Source organism: Gopherus flavomarginatus, chromosome 10 (assembly GCF_025201925.1).
Source record: "Gopherus flavomarginatus isolate rGopFla2 chromosome 10, rGopFla2.mat.asm, whole genome shotgun sequence".
Lineage (NCBI taxonomy): Eukaryota > Metazoa > Chordata > Testudines > Testudinidae > Gopherus > Gopherus flavomarginatus.
The window spans coordinates 78,002,651-78,021,565 of NC_066626.1; the positions used below are offsets into that span (position 1 = coordinate 78,002,651).

At 39.8% G+C, this 18,915-nt stretch overlaps 1 protein-coding gene across 2 annotated transcripts in view; it reads left to right on the forward strand.

Annotated features, from left to right (window-relative positions):
- Positions 1 to 18,915, forward strand: part of XRCC5 (X-ray repair cross complementing 5) — an 88,177-nt gene that overhangs the window by 15,578 nt on the left and 53,684 nt on the right. For both annotated transcript variants that reach the window (XM_050917051.1, XM_050917052.1), the window contains exons 7-13: positions 2,885 to 2,999; positions 4,894 to 5,032; positions 8,527 to 8,639; positions 12,534 to 12,596; positions 13,638 to 13,775; positions 16,733 to 16,823; positions 18,069 to 18,202. In XM_050917051.1, coding sequence (XP_050773008.1) covers positions 2,885 to 2,999; positions 4,894 to 5,032; positions 8,527 to 8,639; positions 12,534 to 12,596; positions 13,638 to 13,775; positions 16,733 to 16,823; positions 18,069 to 18,202 — 793 coding nt within the window. The remainder of the gene's footprint in view (positions 1 to 2,884; positions 3,000 to 4,893; positions 5,033 to 8,526; positions 8,640 to 12,533; positions 12,597 to 13,637; positions 13,776 to 16,732; positions 16,824 to 18,068; positions 18,203 to 18,915) is intronic.

Here is an 18,915-nt window from a genome sequence, read left to right on the forward strand (position 1 = left end):
TGATGGTTGCTTCTTGAAGCCCATGGCTTATTAACGAACTGGTGTGCCATTGTGTCTAACAGTAGACTGTTTCAGTAGAATTGCTAATGCAAGGATATTGTTTTACATTTTGGTATCTCCTCAGTGAACCAATAAAAATGTGTGTGTATGTTAGAAACACTGCAGTTGTTGCTATTCCTGAGACTTCTCCCCGACAGGTGCTTTAGACTGGTAGCTTCCTGCCCTCATCCTGCCCAATTTATCATTTGGTCCCTCTCTCCTTTTGTAGCCATTATATATTTTTCCTCATCTTGGCCTCCATGGTTGGTTAGAGTATGTTATATGAGAAGGGAAATTTAGACCCTTCTGTTTGTGAGGAAATATATCACCACTGCTACATATTTATTTTCTATTTGCCTACAAAGCAGCCTGAGGTTTTTCCATGGCAATAAAAACAGGCTTTGTTGCTGCACCCCAAAGCCAAACAAAACAATATATTTTTGATCATGATTATCCTTTCAGATAATCCATGTGCATGAAACTGTCAGGTGTTCTAAGTTTCCCTTGCCCCAAAGCCTCCCCCAGCTTCCTTTTTCAGTAACCATGGACAATACCACTATCCTGCCTGTCACTCAGGCCTGTAACCTGGGCATCAACTTTGACTTCGACCTTTCTCTCTGGGTCCTCACCTCAGGCTATATCTAAATCTTGCAGATTCTTTTTGCATAACACCTCTTAGCATGTAGCCTTTCTTATTCAGTCATACACAGCTAAAACTTCAGTGCAGGCTTTCATCTTCCCACTTCTTAATTACTGCAGCATCCTATTTTCTGGCCCTGACAAATGCGGTCTTGCCCCACTCATATCCATTCTGTCTATAGCCATCTGTTGTGTCGTCTCTTGTCTTATATATAGATTATATAGTCTCTTTGGGGCAGGGACCATCTTTCTGTTCTGTGTTTGTACAGCACCTAGCACCGTGGGGTCCTGTTCCTTCACTAGGGCTCCTGGGAGCTATTGTAATACAAATAATAAACGTCTCTTTTATCTTTGCCTTTCCTTTCCTGGGCTATAAATGCAGTACAGCTCTGCTTAGTCCTTGGTTTCAGGGGAGGTCTGAAACCTTTGGATAAATGGGGATTTGGCTAACAGATTAAGGCTTTAGTGCCGTTTAAATTGTTTAAGAATAGATGAGGTTTTAGATCAGTTTATTCAGCTTTTATAAAGTAGCCTTGCAAAACTGTCATGAAAATTTACCAACCTAGACACAGTGTCTCCTTTTCTCTTTTTACTATGCTGCTGATCAAAAATATTTTTACCCCCTATGGAAATAAATAATTTATCCAAGCAGATGGTCAAGTAGAATTTTGTAATATTGTTTTAAGGTCTGATATTGATTTAAACTGGGCGAAAAAAAAAAAGTCAAGAAACACAATGTGAGATCAAGAAGGCTGGCTACAGGGCTAGAGGCATTTATGCTGTTGTTAGACTTTTTTTAAAATAAAAGCTTATCAAAGTCCACATGTGTGTAGATATAGAGATGTGTATTATTCAGTAACCAGTTAACTATTGGCCTATGCTGTCTGCAAGTCTACAAGGGCAAACTTTGCTAATGGACTTGGTCTTCACTGATCGGGGAGAACTGGGAATCTGTTTCTTCTAAAAAACATAGGAAATTAAATCTAAAAAACTATGTTAATACAGAATTAAGGTAACACAAGCATTACAAAGTTAAGAAATGTAAAAGTTAAAGTTGAGTGTTTTACTTTAACTTTGCCCCTTGAGTGTATGAATTATAATAGTTTTGATTACATGGACACAGGTTTTTAAATACACACGTAACTTAGGTTGTACAAAATACTATTGAATTATCTTGCATTATTTGATATGACTGTGGCTATGTCTTTATTGCCAGAAGGGTGTATTACATTTATTACAGTGGGCTAACACGTGTTAGGTATTTAAAACCTAATGGGGACAAGATGCAGGTAGTTTTTACTGCATTGTGGCTAGGTGAGGTCGACATTATACTCCCCAGCTGTGGTTGACCTCTCCTAGCAACATTGCTGTGAAAAGTACATAGCCTTGTCTCCATTTTACAGCAAGATTACTACTATCTCACAGTAAAAACATGCCTTTTTTGGTCGTGAAGACACGTCTTTGTGATCATACAGAAGATGTAATCTAATAAATGTTCCCTGAGTTAAAACTGTATTTTCAATCTTAATTTTCACATTTTCTGACTTTGAGCTGTGCAGCCTTATGCGATGTTGTGTTAACAGTTTTATAATTTTAATATACAGTCATTTAAAAGAACCTTTTTTTGCCTTATAAGTTTTTTTATCTGCTATTTGGCTTAGAGATATTCAAAGTAGCTGGCTTTATACTAACTGAGGTGCGAAAAGAAGTGTATTTATTAACAACTTATTAAAATGTGGGGCATGTTAATTACCAAACAAACAAAACAATGTTAATTGAAACAGGATTCTTTATTTTTTCATCTCCAGCCCAGGCAACATCTTACCAGTGAGAGGTGTCTTTTATAATATGGGCTGTTCAGCCAGCTAAATTACTTAATGTGTTAATGTTAGCTAACTGCAAAATGCTTCCTAAACAACTGTGTAATCTCTTCTTCCCCATAAGAACTGACATACTATCTTTAACCTTAATATCATAAAGCTGTAGAGGTTTTAGATGGAAAACACCTACTAGATCACATTCTCTGCCCTCTTCTTACTATGATCAGGAACAGGAATGTTCTGTATAGTTTATTTTCTGGTGCTTTGTGCAATCCAAGCCAAACCAGTTGGACTTCCACCCTTTCCTGAGGAGATTGTATTTTCCAGATTGTTTTATTTCAGCATATCAAAGGATTCATCTCTGTTTTTTTGATTCTTTAATTTAGAGAGAGCCTGGAGCGTCTTTCAATGTTTAAGAAAATCGAAAGAAGACCTATGGCTTGGCCCTGCCAGCTAACTATAGGTTCTAATCTGTCTATAAGGATTGTGGCATACAAATCAGTAAGTTACTAAAATCACATATTTAAGTATACATTGGCAGGAGCATAGTTAGCTGCACCTTCATTTTTTCCTTAAAGACAAGAAAATTAAATACCTTAACATAGATGAAGGAAAACATTATGGTGAGATTTTACATGCTGAAAACCCAGTAAATCTGAAGTTATAGTTCTCACAGCAACCTTAACTTTGCCATATTAGACATGCATGTTAAAGCATTAAAGTTAACAATATTCAGAAAGAGAAAGTGATTCCTATCCACAGTGTGACATTTAACTGTATAAAGTTTACAATCCTGATTTAGGGTGCTGCATTCACGTGAAGCTTTCCAACTGGCTGTCTCTGAAATGCCCATAAACAAATGAGGCTTAATATTTTCCTTATTTTTTAGGGGAAATTGCACTTTTTTTTTTTTAGAAATAGTAATAAGGATATCCTCAATTTGAAATCACATTTGTGGACATAAATGTTTTACTTACTGTTGTTACAAATCACATGTAAGATTATAATAATTTTAAAAGATTAGTAAAAATATTTTCTCTTTTTTTTTCAGTGTTTGCTTTGTGCAATTTGGCAGGAACTTACATATATCAGTTTCACTGTTCAGTCAGTCTGTTTCCCCTATTGTTTGTGTGGGTCTTTCACACAGCAGTAAGAGGAAAAACATTTAGAAAAAGAGGAAAATATGTAATACCACAGCTGCCTATCATGTAAATAATAGCTAGGCAGCCATGTAGTTCAGTGATACTGAGGTGATTTTGGTGAAATAGAGTTTAACTGGTTCATCATCTGAACCTAAAAATAGGATTCTCTTCAGTATTCTGTTGTTTCAAGGCAAAATATTCTAGTTTACTAATATGCCTGATGTCTAGAAGGTGGATTTATTAGGCTTGGGTAAGGTCTAATCATTATGGGCTTCCCTTGCCAGCTTCCTGTTTCTTCTCATTTATAATAATAATAATAATTATAATTATTTGATTATGGCATTGTGTTAGGCACTGTGCTAAGGCAGAGTAAGAGATAGTCCCTGCCCCCAAAGAGTTTACAATTTAAATAGGCAAGACAAGCAAGGGTTGGAGGAAAATGAGAGCCATTTGTTTAACCTGAAATGAGAATTGTCAATATGAGTAGAGCACTAGTGGTGATTGGAGTAGCAAATGCTGTTTTCATCAAATGCTGTCAAGTATAAGAGGGGTAGCCGTGTTAGTCTGGATCTGTAAAAAACAACAAAGAGTCCTGTGGTGCCTTATAGACTAACAAATGTATCGGAGCATGAGCTTTCATGGGTGAATATCCACTTCGTCAGACGCATGTAATGGAAATTTCCAGAGGCAGGTATAAATATGCAGGCAAGAATCAGTCTAGAGCTAACGAGGTTAGTTTAATCAGGGAGGATGAGGCCCTCTTTTAGCAGTTGAGATGTGAACACTAAGGGAGGAGAAACTGGTTTTGTAGTTGGCTAGCCATTCACAGTCTTTGTTTAATCCTGAGCTGATGGTGTCAAATTTGCAAATGAACTGAAGCTCAGCAAGTTTCTCTTTGAAGTCTGGTCCTGAAGTTTTTTTGCTGTAGGATGGCTACCTTTAAATCTGCTATTGTGTGTCCAGGGAGGTCGAAGTGTTCTCCTACAGGTTTTTGTGTATTACCTTTCCTAATATCAATATTCCATTACATACGTCTGATGAAGTGAGTATTCACCCACAAAAGCTTATGCTCCAATACATTTGTTAGTCTATAAGGTGCCACAGGACTCTTTGTTGCTTCTTTCAGCAAATGCTGTTTATGACCCAGCACTTGGTCAAGAGAAATGATTCTAGGAATTGATTCTCATGTTGTGGTGGGGACCCAGCCCCAAATGAGATTGAAATATTCCTTTTCTTTCAATGTTGACACAAAGCTCACGGAAGAGAAGCTGAAAAAGTCCTGGACTGTTGTGGATGCCAAGACCTTAAAAAAAGAAGATGTGCAAAAAGAGACTGTCTACTGCTTGAACGATGATGATGAAACAGAAGTTCCGAAAGATGATCTTGTTCAAGGTATGGGTTATTCTCTCTGTACCCTCTTAAAACATTTAGGCTTAAATTTTAGGACTTATTCTCCGAAGTCACTTAAATGTATTAGAAAATTCCACCCTTAGGTGCCTAAAGATGGATTTAGAAGTCGAACTGTGGCCTTAGACTGTAAACTCTTGGGGGTAGGGAGCTTGTCATCTTGTATATCTGTAAAATTCGTATTATTGCCACAGTAGCTAGAGCTGCATGTTTTTTACAAAGACAAAATAACACAAAATAAAACAACAAAAAATGGATAAAGCAAAATAAAACAAAAAAACCCATGTGGCAGTTGTGGCTCCTGGCGCGCTAGGTTGCAGTGCCACTTCATCATGACCAGCATATGATGCATGGAGGGGTGGCTGGGCCAAATCCGAGCTGTGACCCTGTGCGCCAGGTCCAAATACCCAGAGCAGGAAGCCAGGCCTATCCCCACAGGATCAGAGCCACCACTGCAGGGTGAGTGAGAGGTGGGTTCACTCTCCAATCTCCACCTCGCCCAAGAATTCCCAACACCCCCTACACTTCCCTTCCCACTATCTCCTGTGTGGATAAAATGTGTCACACGAAATAACACAAAATAACCCCCCCATCCCAAAATTATAAAAAATAAAAAGAATCTCACAGGACTCTAATTATTGCAATAATAATAATGCCAGGAAGGAACTGGAAGGCAGTGTAGCAGTTCCCAAGCTGCGCTCTGTGGAGCACTTGTGCTCCATGGTGGATGGGCTGGTGGATGGTGCTGACTCTTCTTGTTTCCAGCTGTTAAATTGCATCAAAATATATCTAAAAATATATCAAATACCTTCCTACTGTTAGAGCAGTTGCTTGCATGGAAAAGTATGTGCCACAAGGATATTACACAATTGTGAATGGAAGATGCTGTGCTCTCTGTGATAATGAATAAAAGGAGTTGTCTAGGGGATAATCTTTCTGTTAGATGTGGTTCTCACCATGAAAAAGTTTGAGAATTAGCTTTACCATTTAGACTAAAAGGAGGTTTCAGGTGCCAGGGTTACAGAATGCAGGATAATACTCACAGCATGTAAATTTCTGTTTTGCATAGTTTAGTTTCTCTTTGAATGCAAAGAATTCAGTTTCTTAGATGAATAAAGGCACATCATCAACTTGAAATACAGTCCATTTTCAAAAATTTGAGTTAAAAATTGTTTCAAGTGCTATATCTGCTTCTCAGTCTCCCTGGGTATGTCTGCACAGCAAAGAAAAACCCACATCTGGCCTGTGCAAGCTGGCTTGGGCTTGTGGGGCTGTTTCATTGCTGTGTAGACTTCCAAACTGGGGCTGGAGCCTGGGCTCTAGGACCTGTGAGGTGGTAGGGTCCCAGAACTTGGGCTCCAGCCTGAGCCCGGAAGCCCACACGTCAGTGAGACAGAGCCTCAAGCCCAAGTCAGCTGGCACTGGCCAGCCGCAGGTATCTAGTAGCTATATTGACACACTATTATCAGTCACATTTTGCTATTTTAAGAAAATGTTTCTTTCCCTTGGTGCTGTTTAAAAGTCCTACACAAATGGGGGAAATAGAATAATTATATGGGGGAGACTGTACAAATGACTACAGAAGGTCAAGTGCACAAAGTAAACTAAAAAAATAGAAATATAATTTTTCTCTCTCAACTCCTTTAACTGTAGTAATCCTGGGTGTTGTTTGTAACAGTAGTAGGTTAAAAATGTTCATACATCTGTGTGATTTTTAAGTTGACTGTCTCTCTTTAAGCAGAGGTGATGTAATTATGAAAAAAGCTAGTAAGTAATGTTAACTTAGTGTTCTGTGCATGTTTCATAATTTCAAACTTAAAAAAAAATCTGCTTACATTATAGGGTAGACTTTAGGAGGGGTTCTCTTCAAATTCCACAGCATCTTTTCCTGCTAAATTATTGCCCTCACTCCAGTTAATTTGGGGACACTTCCTATTTCCTTCAGTATGCTTAAATGTTTCAGATGAGTTTGTAGTTGCCCTGACTTCAGTGAGCGGGATTGGGCCTTAAATATAGATCTCTCCATGTAGATTTAGTAGAGTGGGGATACATTTATTTGCCTGTTAGTAGTTGTTCTCTAAGATGGCACTGTCCGTGGATATAAACTAACTCACCTTTTGATAGTTTTTATATTTTGGGATTTGATTAATAGACTTTAAGGCCAGAACTGACCATTATGATAATCTAATCTGACCTCCATCATAACAATGGGATTTTACCCAGCGATTCCTGCACAAAGCCCACATGTTGTGGTTGAGCTACAGCATATTTTAAAAAAGAGGTTAGAAGTTTAAAATGTTGGGAACAAGGCTATGATGTGTTATAATATATTAAAACTCTCTCGATCCTTCCTCACCCCAAAGCTGCTACCTGCTTCCTCAAGCAGGGTCAGAACATTCTAGAAATCTTTGAGCATTCCTGACCTCCCTCTGCTGAATTCCTGATCTGTGAATGCCTGTCAGATTATTTCTTCAGAGAAAAGTAGTAGTAAATAGTTACAATTTACTTTTGATTCCAATATCAAAGTAAACTAGAGAGACCAAAGATGTCTTCACCCAGTGGCCTGACATTCAACTTCAGCTAAAGAGCTCCCGATGTTTCATAGAAATTTTTGAAGAACATTCTGTGTACAGAGTATTCTGCACATTGAGTGTGTTTTTTGAGTTTTGCTTCAACTTGCTTTTTCATGTTCTTTTCAAATTCTTAAGGAAATGTCCATGCAAAAAAGTTTTTCATTTTGGGATGTTCATCTGCTTCTGATGTTTATTCCCCACCTGAAGACATCATCCTCAGGCTCTGACAGCATAATCAGCTAAACAGAAGCTAATTGTGGTATTGCAAGCAGAATATTATAACTTCAGGTTGGGAACTAAGCAGCAAGAACAGGTGATACTCCTAAGAAACAAAGATCCTGATTTCATGCAAATATCCCTAGTAATAACAAGCGAAGGAAGCAAAATACAGAAATAAACACTAGATCAACTAGTCTCTGGATAGAAAGGTTTTTGCTTTTCCATGAGGCATCAGTAGGTCTTTAATATCCACTTTAATGACAGCTTGGTCTCTGAATTTTTTGTGGATTCCTTTCTTTGAGTCTTCTGCTGATTTGTGTTATGTTTTTGCTATTTTTATTTGCAAGGAATGTTCATGTTCTTTTCACTGAGTATTGTTTTGTGAGTATAAGGTGGTGGGCAGTGTGTTAAGTATTTTTTTTTCTTTTCTGATATCTGCAAAAGTAGGTACATTATGTAAAATGATGCACAAGGAGTGTAACTGTTTTTTGTGATTTGCAAATTTTGTCTATGGAGTGTGTGATTATTTTGTTAACAGGAGAAAGTAATTTGATGTAAATTACAAAGTTAATTGTATGGGGTATAGCTGTGGGGTGTGCATGCATTGTTAAAATATGCAGAGTGCTAATTTAAGTGTAAGAAACGTAGGCCCTGATGCTTACCAGATACTCATCTCTTGTTCTCCAGGGTTCCGCTATGGGAGCGATATAGTTCCTTTCTCTAAAGTAGACGAGGAGCAAATGAAATACAAAACCGAAGCAAAGTGTTTTTCTGTATTAGGATTCAGCAGATCATCTCAGGTGCAGTATTGAACTTCTTCCCACGCAGTTACTGGATAACTGTTGAATATAGGTCCGAGCTACTGGGGACAATGGTGCTGTGCTATGCTCCAGTGAACAGGTGCATGTTGTGTGGGTGGCTGCTATTAGATGTGCAGAAACAGTTCAAGTTTGCCACGTCCAGTGGATCTGGACTCCACATAGGTCACTGTGAAGGGGGCATTTGAGCGAGGTTCATCGTTGTGGCCTCAGGCTCATGATTATACAGAGCCAGTGATCACAGATCCTCATGTCGGGCTGCCAGGTGTAGTGCAATCCCTATCTTAGCCCAGGGGCTGAAGTACTTGATGAAGAAGCTTTAGAATTTCCCCACCCTCTTCCAGTGGCAAGGAAGTGGATTCCTCCTTCCCTAGTCCCTGATTAGTTCCCTGCACAAAATTCTCTGGCTTTGTCCAAGTCTGTGTGTTCATTCCATCGTACTAGCAATAGAAGCTCACCAATGTTTGAGGACTCTTGGAAGCTAAGTGTCTTAATTCTAATGCTCGTAGGATAAGTTATGAGCTGTGGTTTTCCTCTTGTTTTCATTAAAGTAACAAAAATTAAATGTCATGATTGGTTCACAAAATTAGGGCTCAGAAGCAGTAAGTATAGGAAGATGATTATATATATCTTTTAAAAGTAGATACATACACTATAGAGAGACTCTACATCCCATGGCATCTGAGAGCCTTACAAGGCTTAAGATGAGACATTCCCTATCTCAGTAAGAAACCAAACACTTTTCCTTCCTGCTATCTACAACTTCAGCAGTCAGCTAGGAAAGCAGGATTTAATCATTTGGGAAGTCCTGGACAACGAGATATCTTGCCTCACGTTCTAAGAGTGGAATATACACATATGCATACAGATGAAAGCAGAACATTTTAAGCTGGCACTACTCTTCCCTTTCCAGGAGATCCCTAATGGTGGTTATGGGCATCTACGCATCCTCCTGGAGTCTCCCGGAACTGAGTCAAGTTACTTCTACTGTTCACTATCCATGGTGAAGTCACTGGGGGGTATCATAAGATACTGAGCCTCAGTGCTAGCAGTATGCTGAATGCTCCCAAATCTACTTCTCTGTCTTGTCAAGTCTTCCAGATGTTACCGTGCCTTGGCAAAATAGGGACCTGGATGAAACGCAGGATCATTACCCATCACCACAAAAAACAGAAGTGATGCTGGTCGGCAGAGGGCAATATATAGAGAGCTATCAAAAACTGCAACCATCCCTCTGTTGTCCACAGGTGCACAGCCTCAATCTTGCTAGAGGTGTCTGTGAACTCTGTTATAACTGCAGTGGTCTAAACTATCTTTGACTAGACAGGAGTTTGTGCCATTTCCTTTCACATGAGAATCTAGTTACAACATCCCATCCCTTAATCACCTCTAGACTGGATTGTTATAACATGATCTGATCATGTGGGCACCCAGAAAGTAAAGCTGCTACTTTAGGCAGCTGCCTTTCTACTAAGCAAGACAGACCAGTGAGAACACAGTGCGCTAGCTCTTCACACACTATATTAGTTGCTGATCCAGTTCTGAGCCCAGTTCAAGATTCTGAGTAGCTAAAGTCCCTTATTTGTTATAGAAAGGCCTCATCTTCCATCTTCTCCTGATTTGGTGGTCCTGACCATGACTCTGCTCCTGTTCCGCTGCTCCTCTTCCTATCTTCACTCAGAGACTTTCAGCTGGCCTACCTCTCCCCTCCTTTTGGACCTCAGAACAAGTGTACATATTCTTGATGTATAATAAAACAAGCTATACCCCTCTATACCAATATTCGAGTCATGAGACTTATCCCACCAAATCTCTGATGCCAAATAAGTCATAATTTAGCTTATGGACTAATACTTCCAGTTCTTCCAATTCGTCCCCCATTCTCCTTGGATTTGTGTATAGACCCTCTTGTAATTTTCCATTTCCACCCCAGCATTTAGCCCTCTGTTGAAGTAACCTTTTTTATACCTACTTGTGGACTTTTGTCATCTGCCCCTTTTGAACCTAGTTTAAAGCCCTCCTCGTTAAATTAATGAGTTGTTCTGCAAAAATGCTTTTCCTCTTCTTGGTCAGATGGGTCTCATCTCTTCCCAGCAGTCTTCCTTCCGAGAACAGCATGCTATGATCAAGAAAGCCAAAGCCTTCCCATCAACACTGTCTGTGCAGCCATGCATTCATTTCCAGAATACACTTATCCCTGCCTGGGCCCCAGCCAGGCGGATGTACAAGAACACAGCCTGCACCCCCGACTCCTTCACCCCCAGAGCCCTGTAGTCACTGCTGATCTTCTCATGGTCAGATCTGACAAAATCGTTGGTGTCCACACGGATGAGCAGTGTGGGGGTAGCAGTCAGAGGGATAGCTGAGCCTCAGCCCCAACCTCTCTGTAACATCTTAGATGCAGGTTCCAGCAGGCAGCACACCTCCCGGGACATCATGTCCCTCTCAGAAGCGAGTCCCTGGCTTCCAGCACCCTACTCTGCCACCCCTTTGGTGCAGTGGCTGCGAACTTCCCTGCTTTGAGATAGGTGTCTCCTCCTCAGCCTTTGGGGTCTGCTCCTCTCCTTCCTTTTCCAGTGCAGCATACTGCATATTAACCAGAGAAACTGGAGCACTTCCAAATACAGAATTAAAGAGGGAATAAACCCACCTCGTATCATTTTCTCAATGTACTGAAGCAGCTTTTTCAATCATTCGCATCCCTGAGGAAAGAAGATCATAAGGCATCTTATTACTGGTTTTTAAACTTTGATTTTTAATTTATAAGCAATACCATGTAAATCAAGAAATCATACAAGATTTTAAAATACACAAAGGAGATGTTAGTTGGCAAACCGAAGAAAATGCAGCGAGGTATCTAGGTACACCTCTACCTCGCTAGAACGCTATCCTCGGGAGCCAAAAAATCTTACCGCATTATAGGTGAAACCATGTTATATTGAATTTGATTTGATCCGCCGGAACACACAGCCCTGCCCCCCCCGGACCGCTGCTTTACCACGTTATATCCGAACTCATGTTATATCGGGTGGCGTTACATCGGAGTAGAGGTATATATGTGATGCTCAACAGCATAGTATTTTAGCTCCTAAAGACAAATAGGAAGGAATAATAGTGGATACAAGAAGTTGACTTCAGGAGCTTCAGGAATGATGCTGATTTCTGAAGGTCAGATCCCTATCTTGCATAAATTGTCATTGACTTAAATGAGGTTATGACAGTTTACAGCTGCTGAACATCCGTCTCCAAATCTACATCCAGGAGCCTTATTATCCACACGTTCAAAGATTTTTAACAAAAAGAAGAGAAACCGGTACCAGTCATGCTTTAGTCATGTCTGTAACTTTCTAAATAGCATTAAATAACATGTAGAACTGTTCACCCCAAGACAAATGTTCCATGAGTCCAGTATTTAATTTCTGTATTGCTCATTCATAGCTAGCAATGACTGCCACATATCCTGGAATTTGTTAGTCCAAGTCTGATCTCAGATCTGAGAATTTTGCCAGGTTGTAAAAGCAAAACGTGGATGCAGAATCCTGTCTGTCCTAGTGAAGTATAATTTTCCCTTTGGCAAGCACTGCCACTCTCCATACAGACTAAGGCTAGTGCAGCACCTTCCAAATATCCATTTGATAGGATGGCGGTTCTCTATGATGAATACTGCAAAATATGAGTAGAGTTTCACATTGTGTAGTAAATGGAAACAGAGCAACGTATAGGTTTTATATCTACTGTACATTGTAATTAAATGCTTTAGCCTTACATGTGGGTATTATGTTTGTTTGTTCTAGTGTAGAATTAATTAGTTGGTACAATTAAAAATGGCATTTGTTTTAGATCAAAACTAATCATTTTAGAAACTTTAATTTATAGATCCAGAGGCATCACTACATGGGCAACCAGGTTCTGAAGGTCTTTGCAGCGAAAGATGATGAGGTGAGATAAATAAATTTTAAGTTGAGTGGCGGCTCACCGTGAATTAATGGTAATGAATCTAGCAATAAAGTTGATGTAGGAGTCCTTTGGTGTTAATAAAACAAATACATTCTTCACTATGCAATTTACAAAGATCCCGATCCAGCTCTCATAGAGGTCAATGGGAGCTGGATTGAGCCCAAAAAGAATATCTTGTGTCCAATCAGAAATGAGAAATTTGTAAGTTTCACTGTTGTTTAATTATACCTGGGAAGGCTGCAAGTAGGTCATATTTGCCATGTTTGTAAGTGGTGGCTTGATTCTGTGTGGATCCTTGTATCTCAGACTGTCTCATGGAATGCAAAGTGTGGTTTGTATTCTTTCAAAGTTTGAAATGTTGCAAGCTGATGTAAAACTCAGCAGAAAAAAATACAGAGGCAGTCAGCAAGGTTTCTTTCCCTTCAAGGCCTAAAGGTTATGAGGAAAAAGGAAAATAAATTACTATAAGCAGAAAAGAAACCCAAACTCTCCAACCTGGGGTTCAAGCAAGACTTATGACTTCCTGGCAGCCATTTTATAGTCCTCCCTCTGGACATCTCTACAAGAGGACAGGGCACTTGAACTGAGGTTTAACCTTTTGTTCACTGGTGACTATGTAATGCCCCTGCACTCATTCTCTCTTACATTTAAAATGAAATCTGTGTCTACTGTCAACATTCAAGAAAATAGAAACTTCAAAAACAAAGCCCCGAAACTGCCATTTCTTCCTTCCTTGCTATCCTGCAATTTCATGTAGAACCCTTTCCATTGTTGTGTTTAAGAGTGGTGATATGTACAGGATCTAAAGATAGTCCCTACTTTTGAATATATCCACTGTTGTGACCAGGTTTGAACTGTGCCTGTTGCTGTGTCTTTTGGAGGTAAAAGGTGGCGTTTAAGTCAGGCTGCTGACTGAAAGCGGAGGCGTCCTTGTCTTTGCAAGTGCTTTTGGATTCAATGTGAAAGTTGGTCTGAATAGCTTTTAACCAGGGCTTGTGTGAACTTGCAGCTCTTTCTTGACAGGCTGCAGCAGTTGCACTTTCTGCTCTGATTCATGCTTTGGATGAGTTGGATGTCGTGGCCATAGTACGTTATGCTTATGACAGAAGATCTAATCCTCAGGTTGGCGTAGCCTTTCCATGTATCAAGGATGCATATGAGGTAACATTTTTGACCTATATAATGCCTTTCTTCAGAGAGTCTTTAAATCCATTCTTTGCAAACGTTAATTAATGAAGCTTCGCCACAAAGCAAATTATTTATGAGTTTGCAGTATGATAAGGCAGGAAAAGAGGCCAGTGTGATTTTGGGTTGTACACGGAGACAGCAAGACATAGAGCAAGGAGATAATCTCCTCTTACTATAAATCTGTGATGAGACCATATCTGGAATATTGCAGTCGTTTCTGGACATCTAAATACCAACAGAATACTAAGAAATTGGGAATTCTAAGCAGCCAGTTAAAATCATTAAGATACTGGAAGCAATAATTGTCACTAGAACCAGTAGAACTCTGCTAGAAATGTTGTTAACTTTTGCTGAATTTCTGCTCCCCAGAATCCGTGAAATTTGGGGGAGATTTGCAGGGTTTGGGATTTTTTTTAGCGTGAACTCATTGCAATGCACATGGTAGAACAAAACAATATGTTTAAATGTGTGTCTTTTTTGTATAGTTTTAATAACAACTTTTATTTTACCTCATTTTATTTTTAAAAATGTCCCCCCTCACCTTTCTGACATATGTATTTCCCCACAGATCTTTGAATTCCCCTATATTATTTGTTCTCAACCTTTTCCATACCATGAACCTCTTATAACAGAAAAATATTTCAGGACCTCATTGCCATCTTATCTGTAAAGAAAGGGAGATGGTCATGAACCTGCTAGAACTTGTTCACAGACCCTGATTGAAAACCCATGCTCTAGATCTTCAGTCAGACTTTTGATTTTCTTCACAGCAAAGCAGTCAAGAAGGGAGGGGACAAGAAAAAACATTCAGTATTTGTAACTTTAAAAGTTGTGGTCAGATTGTTTACTGATTTATACTCCATGTAACCCCATAGGATGCTTGTTAGTGCAAAATGTGGTCCAATAGCTGTCAGATGGCTTTTCAAACATATCTTGCTGCACTGAATAAAGCACATGAGTGGGAAGTTTGTGCTAAAGTAATCTGCAGTGAAATAGTTGACATTTAATTTTGTTGTCATTAAGTTTTTGATTTGACATCCTGTTGAATTGAATGGGGGCTGGACTTGATGACTTGTGTGTCGTAGGTGGTCTATAAATCTGTCACCACTGTTCCAATTTTTAGATTCCACTGGAAGCCAGCCTCAGTGTGACTAGTAATGGCAAGATCCTGGTTGTAGCCACTCCATCCTGATCTGAAACCAGCCTGTTCCTTTGGCAGGATGGCCTCAAAGATGGGGTGAGATGGACCAGTAAGACCCTCTCCATTAACTTGCAAATTGTGGAGAGGAATGCTGTTGGGTTATGGCTAACGGCATCATTTGTTGGTTTTCCATGTTCGATCAGGGTAATGACTACAGCCTTAAACCAGCTTTTTGGGGTCTTCATCTTGAATGTAATGCAGGGACTAGGTCTGTGAACGATGTTTATCCATTTGATCCCAATTTCTAAAGGAATTTGTGGTAATTGTGGTCCTTGCCAACAGCTTTCCCAATTCTAATGGCCATGAGGGCCTTCTTTGTTTATTCTTTAATATATGGGAATGATAGCGGTGAAGCGGCAGGGCTTTGTGGGACATTTAGAAAGAGTTCTTTCTGACCCTTTTGTCTAGTCAGCTTGTCAGTTCTGGTCTTCAGAGAAGATCTACTAGAGAGCTCCCAGAGAAGGTGGGAGACAACAGCACTGGCCTTCACTTCTGATTACGGGTATTTTATTAGCTCTGCAGCTCCATGCTTATGACATGCCCAAGCTTTATGACTGGAATGAGTAAACTCAAGACTCTCCACTGTCTAGTTCTGGAGTCGGCAACCTTCGGCATGCCAGCCCGCGCTGCTTCCCATAGCTGCCATTGGCTGGGAACGGCAAACCGCAGCCACTGGGAGCTGCGGGTGGCCATGCAAATCTAAACAAACTGTCTCGCGGCCTGCCAGCGGATTGCCTTGATGGGCTGGAGGTTGCCCACCAGTGGTCTAGATAATACTTAGTCCTGCCATGAGTGCAGGGGACTGGACTAGATGACCTCTCAAAATCCCTTCCAGTCCTATGATTCTATGACTTCTCAAGGTCCCTCCCAGCCCTACATTTCTGTGATTCTACATTTTCCTTATTTCACACCTCTCAGAGATACTGTTTGAGTTAGTCTGAAGACTTTAGAAGATAGTGCTGGATCGTTTCACATTGCATTTGGGAAGGTTTCCTTCAAAACCAAAAGGGCTAGAAATGTAGTTTGTTTTCAAAATGAATGCTTTACATCACACACACACACGCGCGCGCACACACACACAGTGAGACCCTAAAAGCTGTACAGTATTGCAGAATTTCTGCAGCATATGTTTCCACTGATCTTACTTGTGAGAGACTGTTCAGAGAGCTAAATTATGTATAGGTTCGCTAAGCAGTGACTATGGTGGGGGTGGACATAAGTCTTTGTATTTTTAAAGGGTATAAACATCCAGGATGGAAAAGAATTATTTAGGGTGCTATGAGCTGGAGGTATATGAAAAAAAATTAGGCTGGGAATGTCAAAAACAACTTGCTTGATGATACGATGCAGTAGGCATAGAACAGTCTCTCACAGGTAGTGGTGAAAGCTCCATTGCATGGGATATTTAAAGCTGGTGTGGACAGAGCACTAGGCAACAATCCTAAACTAGCAGGATGATGGGCCAGGTGATCCAATAGGTCTAATAAATGGCTAGAGCATTACTGACACAGTTTTTTTTAATCATCCTGATATTTGTGAAAGTAATAATTATGTTAAATATTGTACTTAAACTGTAGTACGATACAAATGTCTAGTAAATTAAACTATTTCAATTTGTACAGTTTCTAGATTTCTGATTTCCTTATACTCCTGCTGCCTTTACTTCTGGAACTAACTTTACATTTTCACTTCAAGTTCACTTGCTTCACTTTTGTTTTCCCCCTTTTAGTGTCTGATATATGTGCAGTTACCCTACATGGAAGACTTACGACAATACATGTTTTCCTCTTTGAAAAACAATAAAAAGTACACTCCTACAGGTGAGTAGGTCCCTTATTTTCTCACTAATTGGCTGTAGCCTTATAGCATAACTTTAAGTCACTCTAAAATACATGGAATGTTTGACTTTCCCTTGAAAACGTAACCTGATTTGGAAGAAGTCAGTTTGGTCAGCTCATTAGAACTTTGTCTGGTTAGTTGGAGGCTGAGTGGCTCCAAGGGTTGCACACAGCCTTTCAACACTATACTGCAGGCTGAAGTCTGGCTCAGGTTAAATGATCACAAGCTGTCATCTGAACTTTTATGATTTTAGGGAGACCTGGTTAATCCCCCATGACCCAGTCAGTCTTTGGCCTCTCTTTTGAGACTATCATCAAAGGGTTTATTTGTTATGGGGTTCACACTGTAGACCTCTCTGCTTTAGGAACTGCACAGAGAACCAGCAGCTCCTTCAGACAGGCCATCTAACAGCCATCTTCCTATGCATACTGTGATGTAATCTAGAAGTGAAAAGCTGGTGTTTAAATTTGTATGCAAGTATTAGTGCTGAAGAAGTAGGCACACACAGGTGCTGGGATTCAGACAGGAGGCCCAGATGAAACCCTACAGTGTTTGGTTCACTGTCCCAAGAGTCTGGAGTAGATTGAATTAATACGGTAATGTGTAATCCAGACTGTGTTATGGATGTTCTTCTTTGTTGTAAGGCCCATTCTGAAAAGGAACAAGAATCTGACAGTCAGGGCATGTAGGATGCCATGTGATTCCTGATTCGCTTTTGATTTCCTGCCTGTAAGAGGCAGTTTGAAAGCAGAAATTTAACAACCCATCTTACCAAGGCAATAATTGACTATTGTGAACTGAGTTAATTTACATTTGTAACTTTTAAAAGTTGCATAACTCCATTTAGTTCTCCAAACCAACTGTTCTCCTCATTTTCCAAGTGGCCTATAAACCTTCTGTTACAAATAAAAACATCTTGAAAAAGAAGAAAAATGGAAACAGAAAGGCAGCAGTAACTGAGATCTTCACAAAACTAAAAGAGTCTATAACTTTACATTGTAGTCCTTAAACAATGCATGGTTTTCATTACTGTGTCCATTATCCATGTTCATTATCAGCCTATCTGTATCCTCAGGGAATATAAAACATAGTGAATTATGGGGCATTTGATGTCTTTGTTAAAATCTCATATTCTGAAGTGGATCTTTGCGGGTGAATTATTACAAGCAGATCCGTCCGCAAGTGTATTTAATCTTTTTTGTTCATATTTATATTTGTTGGTTTAGAGGATCAGTTATCTGCAGTTGACTTTCTCATTGATTCTATGAGTTTGGTTTATGAAGATGATGATGGGGAGACAACCGAAGACATATTTAAAACCAGCAAAATACCAAACCCTCAGTTTCAGAGGTTATATCAGGTGAGATGATTAACTTTCAGGTTAAAACTTTTCCTGTTTCTACACACCCCTGCCCATCTTTTTCAGAGTTGTATGAAAAGACTTGGATTGTGACAGATGTAAGTTAAATGAATTAATCCCTTGATCCTGAGTGGCTGCTAGCTTGAGTCTTGCCACAGGCATCAGTTCAGACCAAATATTTCTAGCTCCCTGCATCATAAGGGTTTCAACAGGCAGTCTAAACAAAGCCTTATCATATAAGGAAACCCAGGCCAGCCAGGGTATGTTGGGCCGTTTACAAGTAAGGCATGTGCTTGAGTAACAGCTGCATCTTCTTTCTAGATAATGTCCTATGTTCTGTTTGCCACCGTAGACCAACTTATGCAGCACTTCCCACACAAACTCTGTCCTTCACTGTCCTGGTCTAGTGCAACATAATCAGTGCAGTATTCTTTGTTGTTTGTTTATTTTACTTGGCAACAAACTCAAAGTGTACGGCCAACATAAAATATGTTTAGTATCAGATTTTTATACTGATAATGCATAACTGCATGATAGAAATTATTGTTGGGAAACTGGGGCCTTTGTCCCTCAGCCCACGTCCAGACTACCCGCCGTATTGGCGGGTTAAAATCGATTGCTCGGGGATCGATATATCGCGTCTAATCTAGACGCGATATATCGATCCCCGAGCGCGCTTATATCGATTCCGGAACTCCATCAACCCCAACGGA